We start from the raw sequence: 22257 nt of genomic DNA on the forward strand, positions 1-22257 counted from the left end.
GTGTACCGGTATACATGATCATATCGTTTAAAACGTGTATCTCAATAGTTTTGCAAGGGCTCCAGTGATCATAATTTGTACCCAACTACTAAGAACTACAGTTGGTACCCAGGAAGGGGCAGATAATAGGGGATCAGGTAATAGGGGTCGGGTACCTAGGTAGGGTCAGGTAATAGAGGGACGGGTACCTGGGTAGGGTCGGGAAATAGGGGATCAGGTAATAGGGTCTGGGTACCTAGGTAGGGTCAGGTAATAGGGGGTCGGGTACCTGGGTCGGGTACCTGGGTAGGGTCGGGTAATAGGGGATCAGGTAATAGGGGATCAGGTAATAGGGGGCTGGGTACCTAGGTAGGGTAATAGGGGGTCGGGTACCTGGGTAGGGTCGGGTAATAGGGGATTAGGGGGTTGAGTAATAGGGGGTTGGGTGCCTAGGTAGGCTCAGGTAATAGGGGGTTGGGTACCTGGGAAGGGTCAGGTAATAGGGGGTCGGGTGCCTAGGTAGGGTCAGGTAATAGGGGGTCGGGTGTCTAGGTAGGGTCAGGTAATAGGGGGTTGGGTACCTGGGTAGGGTCATGTAATAAGGGGTTGGGTACCTGGGTAGGGTCAGGTAATAGGGGGTCGGGTACCTGTGTAGTTAGTTTGGACTCATCCCAGCCCAGTTATTAATGTTCAAACGTATCAAGAATTTTTATTTTTGAAAAGTGTTGATATTTACACCCAAAACCTCAACCTCCAATACCACCATCACATTTTGTACTTCAGTTGTTTTTTATTTGACTTTGAACGCTGTTGGAACATTCTCTTGCTTGAGGTAAAACCATCTTTGAAGTGTTGTTCAACTTGATGATTTTATGAGTGCTTCCATGGATCTGCCTTTATGCCTTCGGACACATTTTGTGCTATTGTAATACAAGAAGTCTGTATAAGTTCTGTCAGTGACAGGTCTACGGATGTCAAACCTGTGTCGGAGGCCAGGAAATCCTGTCATAGGATGTCTATTTTTATAATACCTGATACAGTTGAATCTGCGTTTCTGCTGAATATACACCATGCATACAGTAGTAGCCAGTAAGTCACACAGCAGGCTGTGAAAGTCAGCTTGCATGCGTGCCATAGACCACTAAAATATAGACAAGTAAAAATCCAATAATGGTAGTCCTCATTGACCAGTAGCATTTGAAGGCTATAATTCTGAACCAGCTTCAAGTGTCCTACAAACTGGAACTGAATAAGACTGAGTAAACATAGCAAATATATTTTGTGTTGTTCAAGCAGGACTAACTACAAACTCTTGAGAGGACTAGTGAAATAAGGCTTTCACTAGTTTCCCTAGTCCTCTGGACTTGTCATGAAATTTCTTTCAACCAAGCATGTTTCAAAGCCAGGTGTTGGCCAAGCTACTTCTGAGCAGTGGAGATCAATGGTACATGTACACACCAAATTGTGATGAGAAAAAACCTGAAGTTTGTTGTATTCAGTGTTGACTGTAATTATCCGTATGACTTGTTTTGCTCTCCTGACTAAAAGTCAAGTGAGGTTTTATCATGGCCTGATGATCCGGCATCAGTGTCGGCTTTGAAAAAAAAATTCACTAACTTGTTCCCACTTGTTTCCACGCCCATTTTGTTCAAGAGGTTCGAATCTGATTTTCAATATGGCCTCCACAGCAATTTTTGATTTTGTGTGTGTGATATCTCCTCTTCCGACTTTTCCAATAAGCACATGATAAAAGAAACTAAACTTAGGCTTGTATGTTTCTTGTTTTAAAGTCATATTTTTTTCCAATCCATAGATTGTTTGTTTGTTGTTTAATGCCACACTAAGCAATATTCCAGCTATATGACAGCAGTCTGTAAATAATCGAGTCTGGACCAGACAATCCAGTGATTGACATCGTGAGCATCCACATAATTGGGATGCGATGACATGCATCAACCAAGTCAATTCTTAGAAATAGTGTTAGTTTATGATCTGGCTATTTTTACAGAAATATTTTGATATCAGTGCTGTGAACAACTTTGATTTTAAGTGACTGTCTTTGTTGACATTTAAAGCTGTTGACTTAATATCCAGGTGACCTACAGAACCTGGGCACTATTTTTTGTAGTTTATCAAACATGTACATATGATATATACCATGTTATATTTTCGTAATTACCTGTTCTGTATTGATCTGACTATAATATTGTGGTGTTCTTGATTCATACTCCTGGATGCAAGAACTATACTTATCTAGTTACTTCATGAGTTGTACTTTCTATGTTGCCATAGTAACCAAGTTGATATTATTAGAATGCCAATTCAAATGAATATTCATTTGTACATTCATCTGTTAATCTTTATAAACACACATTTCATGTTTGGTGACATGTTTTCACCGAGAGATGATTATGCCAGAGTTGACATGCAACAATAAATCAAAGAGGCATATTACTATGGTAGTGCAATTTAATTTATATATCATCCAACATAAGACTTCAGAAATTTAACCCAGGGCCTTCATTTTTAGTACATGTATTTAGTTTATTTATCATATATACCAGTCCCAAATTGACAAACCAGTTAGGTCTTGTTTCAGGTATGTGGTCTCACATTGCATGAGGGCAGGTTTGACCGGAGGACAGTGTTGGAATATTGTTGTGTATGTTTATATACTGTTGAAGGAGCAGGATCAGAATTGCACAATGAATGATGTTGTTTATCTGACCTGTGTGCGATTCTCATCTTTTTTATAATGACCGCTGATGACCGTTAATTAATAAATAAACCAAACAACTCACTCAACACTCACACCTCCCTTGGCATTCATTCCAAATCTCCAAATTTTAAATCTCCTATATAAGCAACCCCTAAACCCCCCTCCTGGGTTGCACAAATCCCTTCCTTCATATTTTTTGGCAAATACATTAAATGGCTTGGCGGGCCCGTGTGCGACATACGCTTGCGGTCGGAAAGCGCACGTAAAATCCCCAACTTCAGTTAGTCAATCATTTACTATACACCCCTGTCTATAATGCAAATGTTTGGTCCCTAGATGTGAGGGGTCTATAAATAAGCATGTTGTAGAAAACCTGGGGAAGAACATCTCGCATATTTTTCTAGCTGTTTCAGGTTCCGTAAACAACCAGTGTTTGAAGATTCCTTTCTCCGTATCAAAGAGAAAGCATATTTTTCAAAGTGGCAACTCTGATCTTGCACCTTAAACTTTGATGACTAACGGATGACGTAACCCAACACCAGTTCTCAAGATATAATTTATTAGACTGTTTCAGATAAGCATAGCTCATAGCTACCTACATTCCATGTTGACTGTTAACTTGTTTATTTTACATCGTTTTGTTCAGCTTTATGTACTTCAGTTTTATACAGCTACAATTTGTTATTCTCAAGTGTATTTCTCAAAATGTCTTCGTGAAATAGGTCATAGATCTGCAATATTTGTTTACACTGCCTTTTTGATTAATTGGAAACCAGCATTCTATTTTTAGTTGAAAAAATGATTTGTAAAGAAACATAAATAAAATGTTTTCATTATAGATTTGTTAATGCTGAAAAAAGGAATACTGTATTAGACGTAATAAACGCCCGGCTCTAATAAGCACCCACGGCGACATTTGCTAAGATATTGGCTTGTGAACAATCCCAATTACCACCCCTTCCGATTGATCAATGTACACAAGACTTATTTATTCGTGTATAATACACATTCATGTGTTATATGCACCCTTAATTTATTGGCATTTAATTCTTGAAAAATATATCTGTCGTAGTTAAACATTTCAGGCTGTCAGCATAAACCACGAAATTTATCTTTCAACTCCGTTTTTTTCCACCAAAATAACATTCTAATAAGAGCCCCCTATTTCTAATTTTGAGAGCGCCTTGGGTGCTTTTTACGTCGAATACGGTATTACCTTTCTCCTGACATTTCCTTGTGTAACAAGATGGTGGCGAGTCCTCACAGAATTCTAGAGTACTACATTACAAAGAGGTTCCTGATTTCAGACGTTGGCTTTAATGGCAAAGAATGTCATAAAACATCATGCTAAAGATGGTGCAAATAAACCAAAACGTCTTGTTGGAATTGTACCCAGACTGGACTGATTAACCAGTGTACCATGGGGACATTCTCATCACCTGAGAGTCATGTACCATGGGAATCTGAGAAGATTTCTCTTGTTTAGATGGGAATGTCTGGTAGAAAAATACTAAATATAATGCATTACTCCAGGATTTCTTTCTTTTATATTTGGCATCTGCTGAATAGAAATATACTTGAAAAACAGCAAGATATTATCAACATGTAAACTTCTTTTTTGAGGTTCGAAGTGAACCTGTAGATGTTTTGTATGATTTAGTATGTTTACAATTGTTTTGTGTGTTTGATATGTGATATTTTCTGTTTGTTTACAGGTGTATTTGTAGTCTTTGATAATCATTTAGGAGTTGAAGACCATGAAGATATAAGACGTATTCTGGATAACACCTTCTCCTTTGTTTGTAACCATGGTTCAGGGCTACTTCTTGCTCCTTCACCAGGTGAATACTGATAAAGTTGTCATCCATAAAAAGTGTCATATCTTCAGGTGAATTTTTATTATCTTTTCCAAAAGAGTGATAATACCGTATTCGACGTAATAAGCGCCCCGCTCAAATAAGCGCCCACGGCGATATTTGCTAATATATTGGCTTGTGAACTATACCTATTAGCCCCCCCTTCTGATTGATCAATGTACACAACACTTATTTATTCGCGTATAATACACACTCGTGTGTTATATGCACCCTTAATTATGGGCAATTAAATTCTGGAAAAATGTATCTCTCGTATATAAACATTTCAGGCTGTCAGCATAAACCACAAAATTTATCTTTCAACTCTGTTTTTTTTGCAACCAAAATATTATTCTAATAAGAGCCCCCTATTTCTAATTTTGAGAGCGCCCTGGGCGCTTATTATGTGGAATAAGGTATGTACCATCTGAAGTAGGGCCCTGAAGGTGACAAGATATGACAGCAAAAAGGATTTGAAATCAGTATGACGTGAGTTTGTAATTCAGTTGAATTTGATAATAGAAATGCTGGTGCTGAGCATACAGTGTCCGTTGTCTACTCGTCATTTCCTGTTTGTCCACGATATATGTCCCAGTGTGGCTTGAACCTGTGTTGTGACATAGGCAACTACATGGTGTCTTGGACGTATTGTGAGTCAGCGTCTGTCTCATATTGCCTGTATGTGGGACATTGTGTTTTCACAAATGTTATTTCAAGCTGCCAATGTAAAACACAATTCATGTTTTCTTTTCATCTTTTAGCTCACCTGACTGTCAAAGGAGCTTATATTGTAGTGTTGTCTGTCTCCCGGTTGTCTGTGCGTTGTTAATGTCTCTGACGTCTCCTGAAAGTACATGGCCTTGAGCTGAAAATACATGGCCCTGAGCTGAAAGTACATGGCCTTGAGCTGAAAGGACATGGCCCTGTGCTGAAAGGACATGGACCCGAGCTAAAAAGTACATGGCCCTGAGCTGAAAGTACATGGCCTTGAGCTTAAACTTTGTATGAATGATCCCAGCTGTGGTATCTCTATCCTTACAGGATTCCAAATTTTGTCCATTGCTCAGCTATCTCGACAGTAGGGCTGGGACGGGTAACTCAGGTACTCGGGTCGGATGGGTACTGAGTAGGACCTGGGTACCAACAGGACTACCCGACCCGTGGTTAGTCACCTGATATATTGTTTAACGACAAAAAATTATCTAGAACTCTACGGTTGCACTATAAGTGACTAATGTTTGCATTTCGTTTTGACAATGCACACATTCCTTCTGACTTTATATGTATGAATAAAGCTAAAACTTCAGTCAACTTCAGTTTGTTCAAGACATGTATCTATCATTTTGCCAGGGCTACAGTCAAACTACTCCCAGTCGGACATTTGGACCTATCTCTTGAGACCTACAGCGGGTACCCGGGTAGGGTCGGGCAATAGGGGGGTGGGTACCCGGGTAGTAAATTTGGACTCGTCCCGGCCCTACTTGACAGGCATCATTTTATGATCTGACATGCAGCAAGTATGTGGTATGTGAAATAACAGATACAGCTGAACCTTAATCTGTCAAACTGGTGGGGACCTAGGGAGGGAAAAGTTCAACAGTGTGAATTTTCGAAAACCAAACATTATGTTATGGAAACATAAAACATTATCTTGTCATCTTTGGTCTCATATGTTTATACGTCAATAACCATATTGTAACAAATATTATAGTTATTCCCTGGCCAAACCAGGCATTTCACTAAGTAGCTCAACCATGTAACTGATTTTGATTAACTTCTGACAATCTTATAAGTCATATAAGGAAGAGAATATATGGATGTCAACTTCTATATTATTAGGAACACAATGTTTCAGAGTCTATACTTACTCCTTCATCAGGCCCACTTGCACAAAGCGATCTTAGCGCTAAGATGATCATAACTCCCATTCTTTAACATAGGTTTACAATAGTTGTAGCACTAAGATTGCTTTGTGCATGTGGGCCCTGGTGAATAAATGCTATGGGGCAGAGAACATATATATCTACCTGTAAGAACATCAAAAGTAATAAGATGACAAAGGTGGAAACTTAACAAGGGAAGCCAACAGATAATTGGCGCTGATAGGTGATTAGCAAAGGACAAATGGACATGATGGAAGCCAACACTTAACTGTAAATTAGTGCTGATAGTGATGGACAACTGGAGCCAGGGCTTAAATCATCACTGATTGGTAATGGGCAATGGATAATGGGCATACGTAATAAAGAAGTTGACATCCACAAATTCTCTTCCTTATGTGTATCACTTCTAAATGACCTTCAAAGACTTTGTAAGTCAAAGCTGAAATAGTAGATTCAGTAACATAATCTAAATAAGGTTTACTTATTTCGCAGTTTACACGTGTCAACAGCAGTCTCATGAGGACAGTTGCTGCCAATGTGTCTACAGTAATCACCTTGCACCTTGATGTCAGATGTGCTTGTTGATTTGGCTTGATTATTAGCATGTTGAGATGTAATTGCGACAATCGCAGTGAGGCCAGTCAACTGTGTGTGAAGTGACATTGGGTCTATGGAAGTTTATTTTTGTTTTGAACTATTAGAGTCATCAGGGGAATTTTTATAATATTTTAACATGGCTGCCATTATTTCTTCATAGTTCAGGTAAGCTACAGAGCCTGTGGTTCTATTTTTTGTAACTTGAAAATTTACTGGTTGTGTTAGAATGTGCTTGATTTGCCTTTAGAAAAGCATTTACTGTTTATGTCAATGCACCAAAGCGTAACGTTGAATAACTGTTCAAAGGAGGTGTAATTTCCCTGACTCATGAAGATGATCTTTTGCTGCCAGAACATGGTTTGCGGACTTAAGCCAAAATCCTCAAACCAAAGAAGAAATGTAGAATGTTTTTCTTTTTTTAACTCCAATCTAATTTCTTACTTGATCATAAACATAGAAATATTACTAGTACAAAAGACAACAAGAGATACTGTTCAATTATTTTCCTATTTTCAATTATAATTTGTGATGAGATGGCAGACTCTTCACCAGAGAAAATATGTAGCGGTGTATTGTCAACTGTTTGGTAGTTTTTTTTGCTGAACATAGCAGATTGACTTACACAGTGTCATGCAAAATAAAATATGAAATATTCAGATTCTCATTATTTGTTGCCTTATTATTTTGACCAAATTAACCTCCCGACACAATGAGAATAAGGATTCACCCTTGATTCAGGAGGATGAGTGTTGTGAGTGTTTCCATAACCTTCCAGTTACACTACAGCATGTCAGCGTCATGTGTGAGGAGAGCTGACAGCGATGCAAGTCAAGTAGATCACCACTTCTGACTATTAGCTCACCAGGAGTGAAGGGCCATATGAGCCTATGGGATGATGGGTTGTCCGGCGTCTGTCTGTTCTGTAACTTTTCCCCCTTTTTCCCCTGGCCAGCTGAAGCAATGAGCTTGAAACTAAAGATCTCTAGCACCATAATAGGACTTATTAATCAAATGAAATAAATTAATTCTTGCGAATCCTCTACCTCTATTACATCTTTGCCATAAATCCTGTATCTTGGCTTCAGTCACACTAACTTAATTTTCAGATTTTCATCAGACATCCTCTTCACTGTCAATTACAGACAAATAGTTGTTCCCGAATAGCACAATAGCAACCCAAGCTATGACGTATGCAATGGCGGGAACGTCACTTCTTTCCAACATCTAACCACTTTTTCGTATGCAGTGCGAAAACAACTGCCAACTCTTGACAGTATCTATAACATGATCAAAACTGATTTGAATTATGAGCGTTCTAGGGAAAGCTTACCACTAAAACATATGGGATTTAGAAGGCGCAAAACGCTGTCAAATCAACGGAAAGATATTGTTGCAAAGCGCATGCAGTATATATTAGGGGTGACGATTGGTCTGGAGAGAGTGAGTGAGTGAGTTGGGTTTAACGCCGCTTTTAACAGTAATCCAATCGTGTCAGCTTAATGTGGGAGGAAACCCCCAAGTGATGCAGGTCTCAGACGTTTACCACTTCGGTGAAACCCACGAGCACGGGTATTGTGCTGACAAACCTAGAAACATAGTCGGGGCGAACTGGGATTCGAACCCACAATCATAGGTTTCTGGCGCGACCAAGGGACGCAACTCTGCACAGCGAATCGCGGCGCTTTTGACGACTGGGCCACCCGTCCTCCCGATTGGTCTGTAATACAGTATTGCGATAACTATTGATATTGCAAGAAATTATTGCGATAAATATCGATAGTTTCCAGTGTATCATTTCAGATGGATTTTAGAGTTAAATAAAACATCTGAACCGAATTTTTCTTTGACTGTGATAACTATAACAACAAATATAAAGTAAAGTTTGAGATATGACTGATTTGTTTTTTCTTAACCTTAATAATTTAAGAAAAAAGAAACTTCCACATTACCATGTGTAAATTACTACCACTCATGATCAAAAGAAAAACAAATTTGAACAGCATTTAACTCAATCGCATGATATGGTAAATACAAACGATATTCCTAACTGAAATCGATAAAATTGATCGGAAACTGATTTAACAATCGATTCATTAACTTAACGTGCTTACCAATGGCATTATATCGATATTTCGATTTATCGTGACACCCCTAGTATATGTACTTCCGTTCAGGACCCGTGAGGATCCGGGATAGAATAGGTCTTCAGCAACCAATGCTTGCCGTAAGATGCGACTATGCTTTTAAGAGCTAGGAGACTAACGGGATCGGGTCTTGGTTGATGCATGTCATAGAATCCAAATTGCGTGGACAGATGCTCATGATGTCAATCACTGGATTGTCTGGTCCAGACCATTATTTACAGACCGCCGTCATATAGTTGGAATATTGCTGAGTGTGGCTTTAAACAACAAACAAATAAACAAATCTACTACTGCTGCTGCTACTGCCATAAGACTGAAATAACGCCGATGCGACATTAAATTATAACCCACTACTACTCTTGCCAAATTGCGTGGACAGATGCTCATGATGTCAATCACTGGATTGTTTGGTCCAGACTATTATTTACAGACCGCCGTCATATAGTTGGAATATTGCTGAGTGTGGCTTTAAACAACAAACAAATAAACAAATCTACTACTACTGCTGCTGCTACTGCCATAAGACTGAAATAACGCCGATGCGACATTAAATTATAACCCACTACTACTCTTTCCGCAGCTGCCACTGATATGTGCACATTACGTTAGAACAGACTATATGTGAGCCACGCCGGTTCAAGGCTGCGTGGGGAAAATCCGTGACGTCAGTTCCGGTTTGATATTCACCCAGAACGGGGAAAATTTGTCTGTCAATCACAGCTTCAAAACCATGTTTGCGATCAGACAGTTATCAAGATCTGCGTTCGGCTTCGTCGCTAAACAGACAGAGAAGGCCATTGTGACTCAGGCGTGTCGTTGCACATACGTGACACACACGCGAGGTAAGAGAAACCATTATATGAAGTCACACATCAATTCAGTCTTGAGAACACCCCTGTAAGGGACGGTATCAGGAGTAAAAAGATAGAATTTCTTTTTTTTCCTCCGTGTAAATGCATTGCAGTCGAACACGTGTGTTTAAAGGTGGTTCCATTAAGAGAGCATCAAACAAACTGTTTTCTCTAGAAATCAAAGAGAACTATAAAACAGTACCGTCCCGATATCCTATTAATGACAGTACCACATTGTAACACAGGTAGATTGACGTAATTTATGAATTTATGCTATAAAATTAATTATTATAATAATAAAAACTTCGTTAATAATGTGCCAAATTGCATTCCCAAGTGAATGGTCATAAAGACCGTCCTGAAAAAAACGTTTATTTGACTTCCCCCTATTATCTGAAAACGAAGAAATTCTCTGGGCTCCTTTTTATTATATTTTTATTAAGATAATTAAACAACTGTTTTTTTTCTGTACGATATGTTCATTTCAGAGACTAGATGTTACTACCAGGGGGCATATAACCTATACGCTGCATGGGTATATCCTGCCAATGGAAGATTGTCATTTCTTGGCTGTTAGCTTAATCAGTTAGTAAAGTTAATATATGGGTAACGCAATTTTTCAGGGCATTATCATTTGCAGAAGCCTGAGGTCTTCGATTAACTGCCCGACGAAGGAGGGCAGTTGAAAAGATCGAGGGCTTGTGCAAATGATAATGCCCTGAAAAATAGCGTTACCGTTATTATAGCTAAAACGAATGGAATTAATCAAATAAAAAGAAACAACAATATTCGTTTTGAAACATTTACTGCAATCAATCAACACAAATGTCACTGACCAACTTTTACAAATATGGAAACTAACCAGATGACGTCACTATTGAACGTGACTTCACCTATCCATATCCTATGACGTCACCTAACAACGGACGTGATAAATGCCCATCGTCAAGCAATATGAGGGCAATATCAAGTTACAGTGGTCCTCTCTTATTTTATAACATGCGGGCGGTTTAATGATAATTCTATCCATTTTAGCTATAATAAAGTACAAAGGCGTTAATCAGTAAAGTTAATTAGGAGATAAACACAGTATGTTTATCTCCATTCTACCATGACTAAATAAAACGCAAACTCTTTGGTGTTAGCAAATATACTGAGTGAAGCGGCATGGGTTGAGTTCAGTGTTTTGAGTGGGTTATCGATCTGAATTACGGAATCACGGAACAAAATATGGTGCTGTATATACTCAAGCAGTTTGTTTACACCGTAATACTTCGCTCGAACATATGACAGGCATTGAAAGTATATAATCACGGCAACTTGGTAGGCTAACATGAGGTGGGCATCCCTAAAGAAAACAAAGCAAGCTTCGCAAGGCTTTCGCTCTACATCGCGAGTCACCATTATGACGTCATATCGCTCATTGTGACGCAAAATATGTGACGTCACAGTCGTATATAGAAAAGCGCCAAAATTCCAAGCTCTCTGTTGTCTCCAAAACGTAAATACATTCCCTTTGTTGATTTCTGTCGTATTTTTCTGCACGAAATGTATTGCCACACATCCTTTGAATATTGTAGTAACCGCATCTGTGCATTTTGTAACCTGTAATTGTAGATATAATTATTTAAATGTGCCTACCGACAATGACTGAAAATAGTACTATTCTATCAATTTTAGCTTCCGCGGTGATGCGGCCGTCAAACCAGCTGTTTCAATCAGAGGGGGTTTATTGTGGTTTAATAGCCTCTGATTGACCAATCATGGTAGAATACGAGATATCTTCATAATCCCGTGGGTATTCCGGGTTAGAATTGGTCTAACCTAACCTATGCCGGTTAAATTGTAAGAGGTGACTTTATTTATCGAACGGTCATGTTCAGTGATTGGTTAATTGCGTGCCATCATTCCCCGACGGTGTGGATCGGCGCTCACAATATCGATCACTGGATAATGTGGTCTATATTCAATTATTTACAATCCGCCGTCGTGGAACTGAGATGAAAATATGTATTTTGCATAAATAGATACAGCTCAAGAAAAACGATGGAGTGGCTTCATACTTCCATTGATTTAAGTTTGACCATTTAAACACCCACAACACAGTATTTTACATTATGTACGTGTCAAGTATTTCTCACAGTGAACATGGGTAACTGTAGAAAGTGCAACAAAATCCTTTCCGTATTCATAAGAAATCTCTGCTTAAAGCAGAGTCGAGTGTACGATTCCGACTTTATCATGACCAGGTGTTAAAGTGAGTGAGTGAGTATGGTTTTACGCCGTTTTTAGCAATATTCCAGCAATATCACGGCGGGGGACACCAGAAATGGGCTTCACACATTGTACCCATGTCGGGAATCGAACCCGGGTCTTCGGCGTGACGAGCGAACGCTTTAACCACTAGGCTACCCGACCGTCCCACCAAGTGTTAAAACAATAGATTTTCTGCCACTAAGCATTATCCAAATAAGGACTTAACTGGTGAACATGTGGTAGTTTGGGAAATAGTCAGAAGCAGACCTTTAGAGTGTGTACCAAGTGCTTGAATAAAGATTAAGGATTTTTAAATGTTGTTTATCTTATACATATTGTTTTTGCAGTATTTACATGTAAGGTTTCTTAGGGTGTTACAGTACTGTCAAGTCGAGTCTGTATTTCCTATGAAGGGCACTGACCCATATACATGACATTCACAGTAATAATACCCCAAGGTCTATCACATCATGGTAGACCTGCATTTATAATAATTATTGTCTGTCTCTTATCGTAGCTTTGCGACACTACGTAGTTTCCTCCGCAGTACTTCCCAATTTCAAGATAATAGCATTTGAAATTTATTCAGGGTTGGATATTGACAATACATTTTCGGGAAGTAATATTCTCTGATATTCTTGCAACTCTGCTATTTAGCATCTTCTTCTGAAGGCAATGTTCCGCTTCTGAAGTTGGCAAAAATAGTTTAAGATACTATACCACACAAAAGAAGTTAGAGAGCACCCGATTCTGTCATATTACTATTGTGAATCTGTCTTTTCATGACGGGTTAACTATAAAATATGAATGAATCGGGAGTTCTTTAACTTCTCTTGTGTAGTATACCTTCCGACCTGCAAATAATAATGAGTACACAATACTTTATGCACAGAATGATTATCGTAAATTGCCCGTGTCTATACTATATATACACGACGTTTTGTTGCAAAATAATACTATACCAGCGGGATATCAAACTAGCATGACACGCTGTTGTTTTGTAGTGTATACATGCGATATGACGCCAAGACAACCTGGATCTGACCCAGGTTGTATGCACATGTCAGACGGCGGGTATTTTCCACAGAGCCCCCTGTATATAGTGTGTTTCACTATTTAGGTCATTGTGTACAATCCTGAGTTGTTGGAGGGTCCATTGATCCGAGCAGTTGTGTGTCGTCTAACACTGAAGGTTATTGCTTTGATACACAAATATGGTCTCTTTCCTCTGGTTGATGAAATCAAATATACAAAAATATACAAATCGTTCCAAAAATGTTATATAAAATTGTTACCTAAACGCTTTGTTTTCTGATTATTATTTGTTCTTGATGTTTCAGTAATTATTTCAATTGAAATAATTATCATCTTGTTTTGGCCATTCATTGATTATTACCAGGTTTACGAATTTATTTTCTCAAACGTGCGTGATCATTCAAAGCATCACTATCACAGCAAAAATGTACTATATGTACCAAAACCACCAGCAGTAACGGGGGGCTTGGGTGGCCCAGTCGTCTAAGGCGCCGCGATTCGCTGTGCCCTTGGGCACGCCAGAAACCAGAAACCTATGATTGTGGGTTCGAATCCTGGTTCGCCCCGATTATGTTTCTAGGTTTATCAGCACCATACCCATGCTCGTGGGTTTCACCGAAGTGGTAAACGTCTGAGACCTGCATCACTTCGGGCTTTCCTCCCACATTAAGCTGACACGCCGTGACATAACTTGAATACTGTTAAAAGCGGCGTTAAACCCAACTCACTCACTCACTCACTTACCGAGACAAGGGAGTCAGCTGGGGAAACTGGCTATTATAGTCAGTTAACTCCCTTGCCTCGTGAAGATGCAGCAGTAACTGTCAATAGTATTGTTGGATACGTCGTAACAGATGTTATTTCCTTCGTGTTTCGACAGCCTCCGTGGTCTAGTGGTAGAGCGTCCGCCCGGGGTTCGATCTCCTGCCGCGTCATACCAAAAGACGTTAATAAATGGCACTTGTTGTTACCCTGTCTCGCGGTCGGCATTAGGGCCTAAAACCAAGACTGGTCGTCTCGGAGTCAGTATACTGTGTCTGAGTGGGGTATTCATGTTAAACTGCGGCATGGTATCTCAGTGAGCTAGCACTGTAAATCGGCATCAGTCCGGACCAGTACAAGCAGCCACACACACACACGTGCATGCACGTTGCTATATAAGTGCAGTAATCCTGGACGCGACGTTAAACCCCAGTTTCACCCCACCTCCTTCGTGTTTCAAAACCTTTCACAGATTCAGGCATGTGCGTGTTTTAGAGGATTTAAGACTTTTAGACAAAGTATCATTTACCGTTAGAGGAAAGGGGAGCTGGGTTATGATTAAAATATCCACTTCCGAGTGATTTTTTCATCAAATCATCTCCATATTGGCACGGTGAATAGTTTAAATCAGCTTCTTATCAGAACATGTTTAAATCAACGACACCAACTTGTCAACACGCACTTACTTTTTTAGGATGTTTTTCAACTTTAAAAGACGCGGAGCCTGACCCCTCAAAGACATCTAACTCTTACTGGGTGAAGAAGCTGACCCCCGAACAGTACAACGTCACACGGGAAAAGGGCACCGAACCGGTACGTCCCTGCTTGGTGCTCCGTGGCCAGAGAACTATGACCGGCGTTGTCATAGTGCAAAGTACACGGTTATCTGATTATGAATATGATTTCAGACGTTGATTTTCTGCATATTCCTCCGATCCGACGATTTGTTTGGACGTCAATTTGTTTGCACTACATAAAAATATCTTCTCAAAAACATAAGTTGACGCTTTATATGCTTGTTTTCACCAATTTTACGACACCCCATGCAATCTGCTCAAATTGTTAAAGTCCGATTGTAGATATGTCGGTCACAGTAGCCATGTTTGGATTTTTTGCAGACATCACGCATCCATTTTTTCAGAATGTAATGTTGTTGACTACATATCCAGATGAACTACAGTGCGTGGCCCTATTTGTGTGTTTTATTGTGGGTAATTGTATGGTGTTTGACGTAAACATGGGCCGGTTATTTTTTTTTATTTATGTCGCAAAAATATACACGCAGTTTGTCGCGATTAGGACGACAATCTCTTAAAATCAATTATTTTCCTCCGATACAATACCTCTCTATTAGAGTAAAATATTTGAATGAGATCGGCGGAATAATATACCAAGAGACGTAACGTATATTGGTGGTTTTCATTCGTGAGGAATTCGTGCCATTCTGGCAAGTTCCGGAAACATTCCAGTGGGTACGAATGGGTAGTTATGTTTTTGTTCACAAAAGAAAAGGGAGACGTTTGAAAATTGTTCGTGACAGTAATGCAGATGTCTTAAAACTTACTTAAAATTTACTTTCTTAACTATTTTTAGCCCTTTACCGGAAAGTATGTGTACCACAACGAGAAGGGAAGCTACACGTGTGTGTGCTGTGAAGCGCCGCTCTTCAGGTATATTTATATACGTCACACAAGGGAGACTATATAAAGATCTACAGAGACTCCCTGGTCCTACTAACCCACGGATTGTAATTTGAATGGAGCCTGGTTCTCTGGTTTTGCTGCGCTTGCGCTACGTGTAGCGGAAGGGCAGACTACCCATGGAACCAGGCTGATTTGTGGTATCACCATAAGCTGGTTCCCGTCTCCCTATGCGCGTCGTCGATAGATATTAGAGACGGGGCCCAGCTTAGTATCACCATCCACCGTACATATTAACCGCGATAAAAAATTTCTTTGCATCTTGTGTTTTGAGTTAGGGTGTTAAACATATGGGCTTATCACATCCTAACTAATGCCATGGCCTAGTACTAGCTAAGTTAACCCATGTCGCACATTCACTATTTAAATATTCCCACATGACTTGAATCCTGGATGAAATTTATTTCTGGTCATTGGTGCTGCTCTATAACCGACGCTTCTCATACTAGAAAATAGTTCTGATAAGCGGATTGTTCGTGTACTCTACACAGCTCGTCCACCAAGTTTGATTCAGGGACAGGCTGGCCGTCATTCAGCGACACCTACCACCAAGAGGGGCAGAGCAACGTCAGCTGTCGGTCTGACCTCAGTCACGGCATGGTGAGGACAGAGGCGTTATGTAAACAGGTAGGTTGCTGGGTTGGTTGTTTTTAGCTCACCCGAATCCCAGAATGTCAATATAATCACAGGTATCGAAGTTTCAGTGTGTTAAATCCCCAGAACAACATAGAAGGAAAAAGGGGTCTCGATCGTGGGTTCGAATCCCGGTTCGCCCCGAGTATTTCAAGTTTTGTCAGTACCCGTGTTCGTGGGTTTCGCCAAAGTAGCAAATGTCTGAGAGATGCAACAAACACTCTGTCTGTCTGCCTACATCACTTCGGACTTTCATCCCACATTATGTTGACACGCGCTGATATATCTGGAATTCCGTTCAAAGAGGTGTTCAACCAAACTCACTTTCTCACTCACTAACAAATGTACTGTTTGTTGTATATTTCAGTGTAACGCCCACCTAGGTCACGTGTTCGAGGACGGTCCGAAACCTACTGGACTGCGGTACTGCATCAACAGCGCGGCTCTCAGCTTCACAAAGGCCACGTGACACTCCCGGGCCCGTTATGGAACTACACAGGCACGACTGTAACGAACAAGAATACAATATGTTAACTGATTGTCCATACAATCTGAAAATATTCTTACGGTTAACGTGAATTGTATTGAGCGTATTTTCCTTGACGTAATTGACTGCAGTCAATTGAGAATAATATAACGTTGGATTGTTATATATTTGTAATTGGCATGGAAGTTGAACATATTTCTTGTGACAGGTTATTATTGTCAAAATATGTTTCGATGTGTAACTAATTGTTTTAATATCTGTTGTGGGCAAAGTATTTGCATGTCATTCATTATGTGTTGTTAAAAGCTGCTGTAATATCAGTTGAAAATTTTGCACAAGCGTGAGACCAAACTAGTTCACTGGGTCAGCTGTTTAGATAATTCTTGTATAGAGAGTATTGCATGTGTTTGTCACATTCTGCCCTGGTCGAACGATTTTGGTAATTATACGAGTTCTCAGTGTCGTAAAATCAGCATAACACAGACCAATCTAATAATTTCTTTGTTTTGCATATTATGATAACTGCAATGGCGAAGATCTGTCTTTGAAAATGTCGAGAATGTAACACTGTCCATATGACGTCAACAATGATAGACATTTTCGTCAACAATGATCAAAAGTTCGCCAGCAATGTTGTCTGCATTATGTTACGTCAACAATGATGTAGGTCTCGGGAAATTATTATCCGTGAGTATTATATGGAGTTTTCTAAGTTACTGCTATGCGCCCCTCGTGGTTTACTCTCCCTGCAGTGTGTTATTGCACGATAAACAACTCCCACGCGTCATTTATTTCTTATTCGAGATATCAACATTATGTACAGCCTCTTTAAGTATGGTGATGAAATGTACAAGTTTAAAAATATATTTGCCCGTATTTTAATAATGATGACGGCATCGATAGAATCCGACCTCGGCAATGTCGGACAAGTACATTTCATGCACAGGTGGGTATTTCCCACATATCCTCGCAATCCTTGCGTCGATTACCTGTACCTGTTCTCCAAATGACAATCGTCATATCTCTCCCGCTTTTGGATGCGATCGTTCGGACATCGCGTTTATCTGCGTTGACCAGGGACATCTATGGGGAACAACTCACTGGAGACCCCCTCTGAAAACTAACGTCGCCCAAATATACGACGTCATGTTCGAGTCTCCAGAAATGACGTCACGATAGAACAATGTCTTATCGTTGCGATAGAACAATGTCGTGTCGTGAAATAGACCACACTTCGTTCTTCATTGTTCTTTGTTTTATCGCGTAGCTGTCTCATATTTACTACTACTACTACTAGTAGTAGTAGTAGTAGTAGTAATAATAATAATAATATATTAATAATAATACATGTACAGATATTTTGCACAGACGGTCAAAACATTACGCTCTGAGCTTGGTTTGGTCATCCACAGTTCCTCAAACAGGGACCGGGGCACGGGTGGCCCAGTCGTCTAAGGCGCCGCGATTCGCTGTGCAGAGTTGCGTCCCTTGGTCACGCCACAAACCTATGATTGTGGGTTCGAATCCCGGTTCGCCCCGATTATGTTTCTAGGTTTGTCAGCACCATACCCGTGCTCGTGGGTTTCACCGAAGTGGTAAACGTCTGAGACCTGCATCACTTCGGGCTTTCCTCCCACATCAAGCTGACACGCCGTGATAGAACTGGAATACTGTTAAAAGCGGCGTTAAACCCAACTCACTCACTCACTCACTCAAACAGGGACTTGTAGCATTACGAAACTGTTACACAACATCTAGACTGCTCTGTGCGTGTGCGCGTGTTGTTTAACTTGGCACTCGTCAATACTCCAGCTGTCTGCCAGCGATCTACGCCGTCGGGGTATGATGACACGCTATCAACCAAGTACTGAACCTGACCACCCTATTCATTTCGTTAGTTTGCTGGGGACCTATTACAATAAACGGGGTCCCCATAGACTCGTGCTTCTCGCTGATATTGTTGTGGTTGATTTTAACACAATTCCGTGATTTGTGCTAGTAGCCTCCCATGTAGCGCAGCACTGGAGGGCAAATACAGGTGAGAATACGACTCACAGACCGCCGCCATATGGCTGGAATAGTGCTGAGTGCGGCGTTAAACAGCATACAATGAGTTTGTATATAAAGAGCCTTATTTTTCCATATTTGTAATTGCAATTGAAGTTGCAGTGACCATGTCTACAAGAAAAATGCAACAGACAATCTAGTTCCGTGTTACTAATCTTCCCGAGGCAAGGGAGGTAACTGACTACAAAACTTCCTTGTCTCGGGAAGATGAATGTTACTTTACCAGTTTATAGTTTCATCATTGTTTCATAATTGGCATCGTGTTGTTTTGACCATTGTTTATAACCAATATGATTTTTTCGCTTGTTTAATTTCGGTTCCCATTTTTCCTTCGGGTGGAACAAGTTGTTGCGCAACAGTTTATCTTTTATGCTTTGTGATTACAATAAATACCATACTATGTTGCATCGTGTTGTCTGATTTTTCAGGATCTGTAGTTTGTGTGTCAGTGTACAAGGACTTTCACTCGAAGTTGATCCAGCCTAACGTTGTCAGCTCTTATCGATAATGTATTCTTCCGATTCGCCAGACATGTTTGCCTTTTTGCTTGTTGTTTAACACCGAGCACAGCAATATCCCAGCTATATCATTTGAATAATCGAGTCTGGACTAGACAATCCAGTGATATTTTGAGCAACGACCAAATTCGTCGGTGCACGATGACACGAATTCAGCATATGCAGCATATATGTATTTTTTTCTTAAGAACGGTTCAGGCATCTTCCCGAGGCAAGGGTGTTAACTGACTGAAAAAGTGCAGTTTCCACCCTTACCAAACCAGGCTGGAATTTTGGGGTTCGATTGTTGTGCCACCAGTGGCTATTATGTGTTATGTGCCCTCTTTGTCCCTCCTATTGACCAATCAGATTCCACCTCTCACTTGCATTAGCTTAAAAATGGCGGCGCCCAGTCAAGACGATCTGATCGATATTTAAGATCTATGTTGTAATAAAACAGGTCTCACTTCGAGAAGTGCATCAAATCACGTGAGCGCCTTTATCAAAAACATGAAAAGATTTGGAAAATACCTGTTGACGCCAAGTTGGGGGTACACATAATTTGCAAATCCTGCAATCGACCGAAATATGCGCGGCAGTTTACGAACCGGATGTCCATTTCGTTACGCGGATATTGATTGGACTATGCATGGACTCGTTAGTCCAGCCGAAATATAACTGCATAATCCCAGGCTTACACTTCACTCCGCCATGTTGGTTACTATGAACTGGATTTGTCTGGTCCGGACTAAAGTATCTACAGCCCGCCATGATATATAGCTGGAATATTGCTGAGTGTGTTGTAAACAACATCAAACAAACAAAGAAACAAGCGTACATTTTGCAATTAAGTTTACATTCCATCCACTTATCATTTGTCACAAGGTAAGAAATATGGTTTACACCGATCAGTTTGTTATACGAGTATAGTGATAAGGTCATGGAAGTATGACATATGGTTACACATTGACTTCTAACCACGGAACTGCCAGTGTTTGTGTTTGTTTGTTTGTTGTTTAACGCCGCACTCTGCAATATTCCAGCTATGTGACGACGGTCTGTTAATAATCGAGTCTGGGCCAGACAATCCAGTGATTGACGTCATGAGCATCGATCCACGGGATACGATGACATGCATCAACCAAGTCCGCGAGCCTGACCACCCGATCCCGTTAGCCGCCTCCTAGGACAAGCACAGTCGCCTTTTTACGGCAAGCACGGGTTGCTGAAGACCTATTCTACCCCGGAATCTTCACGGGTCTCCAGTGTTTGTACCCCCATTCAGTACGCAAGATGGATGTAATTGTTCTCTTGAATTAAACTGGACGCTGAGATTTCTGTAACGAATATATATAAAAACGGGTATAAGTATGGGTTGGACACTAATGGTTAGGAGTTTACGGCTTTCACACTATTGAATAGAAGGCACAAGTTATGTTGTATAATAATGTCAATAATTGTTTTCAAATATTCATATTTGGCAATAAGACGTCCATAATTATTTTTTTGACAGTTTCCACTTTTATTAATTTTTATAAGGAAACTACAGTGTTAACCGAGGAGCCAGGGTAGCTAACTGGTTAAAGCGTTCGCTGGCCACGCCGACGACCACTATCGATTCCCACCATGGAAATGTATGAAACGCGTGCATTCTTGCTGTCCCCCGCCGTTATTGTATAAGTAGGAATATTGTTGCGATCGGCTCGAACCAGTAATCACACTCTCAAAAATCCGACTATATCACTATCCAAAATTATTTGTAGCATGTAGGTAATATAGAGTTATTGTTTCCAACGAATAATAGAACACACTATAGGTAATACCTTATCTGTGTACGCATCCTTTTGATTGTGCATACGTGTGTGTTTAAGTGTGTAGTACCGAGATGAATGAGTGAGTGAGCTAGTCATAACGCCGCTGTAATCAACATTCCATTTACAGTCGAACCCCGTTATCTCGAACCTTACGGGACCGTGTGGTAACTTCGAGATATCCGGACATTCGAGATAAAGAGGCATGAATATATATATATATAGTTTAAGTTAGGCGGTCGGCACCGGCAAACAGGTTCGAGATAACGAGGTTCGACTGCATATTACTTTCAGCTACGTACGGGAGGAAGTCCAGTGGTGCAAGATTTACACGTACAAAAGGTGTATCTGAAATTCGAACCCCCAAGATCCAAAGATGCTGGTTCGCCTAAGGGGCGCAACTCTGTCCAGCGTATTTTTGGTATGTGACGCCTTGGACGACTGGGACCCTCAGGTCGAACTACATATTCAGTAAACTACGTTTATAACGAACACGCTTATAACGAACTGGCGGATACAACGAACTGTTTTTTGGTCCCGGTCATTTGCTGTATACATGCTGATAACGAACTACGGTTATAACGAACTAAAATTTGTGGTCCCTTTGAGTTCGTTATAACCGTAGTTTAAAATTACTGTACATGTATATGAGTAGTGTTTATTTCCAGCAAGCGACTAAACTTGTTGCACTCTCACTCCATGTCGCTGTGTGGAGCTTTAGGAAAACTTGTGTACACAATAAATGATGAATAATCAGGTTGTATTGCATTGGTTATAAAATGCCGTTGACAATCAGTTCAAGTTGAGAGTGTCAACATGCTTATTTCTTTGTCAGAATATGAAAAACAAAACAAAACACCAAAGTCCAATAACCAAAACAACACAGTATCCAGAATAACGCCGCTTTTTAACTCGCTCAATCATTCACACGTTTTGGGGGCACGGGTGGCCCAGTCGTCTAAGGCGCCGCGATTCGCTAT

At 40.3% G+C, this 22257-nt stretch overlaps 1 protein-coding gene across 1 annotated transcript; it reads left to right on the forward strand.

Annotated features, from left to right (window-relative positions):
- Positions 1 to 9865: 9865 nt before the first annotated feature.
- LOC139465358 (peptide methionine sulfoxide reductase MsrB-like) lies at positions 9866 to 19373 on the forward strand. The gene is made up of 5 exons (XM_071247062.1): positions 9866 to 10020; positions 14777 to 14895; positions 15676 to 15752; positions 16274 to 16409; positions 16783 to 19373. The coding sequence occupies exons 1-5, from the start codon at positions 9909 to 9911 to the stop codon at positions 16882 to 16884; spliced, it is 546 nt and encodes a 181-aa protein (XP_071103163.1). The 5' UTR covers positions 9866 to 9908; the 3' UTR covers positions 16885 to 19373.
- Positions 19374 to 22257: the final 2884 nt, after the last annotated feature.

This window comes from Haliotis cracherodii, unplaced genomic scaffold (genome assembly GCF_022045235.1).
Source record: "Haliotis cracherodii isolate W230 unplaced genomic scaffold, xgHalCrac1.p SCAF_18, whole genome shotgun sequence".
Lineage (NCBI taxonomy): Eukaryota > Metazoa > Mollusca > Gastropoda > Lepetellida > Haliotidae > Haliotis > Haliotis cracherodii.

Coding starts and splice junctions, on each gene's coding strand:
- LOC139465358 (XM_071247062.1), top strand. CDS start 9,909: ATGTTTGCGATCAGACAGTTATCAAGATCTGCGTTCGGCTTCGTCGCT. Junction 14,896..15,675: donor GGGAAAAGGGCACCGAACCG/GTACGTCCCTGC, acceptor AACTATTTTTAG/CCCTTTACCGGAAAGTATGT. Junction 16,410..16,782: donor CAGAGGCGTTATGTAAACAG/GTAGGTTGCTGG, acceptor TGTATATTTCAG/TGTAACGCCCACCTAGGTCA.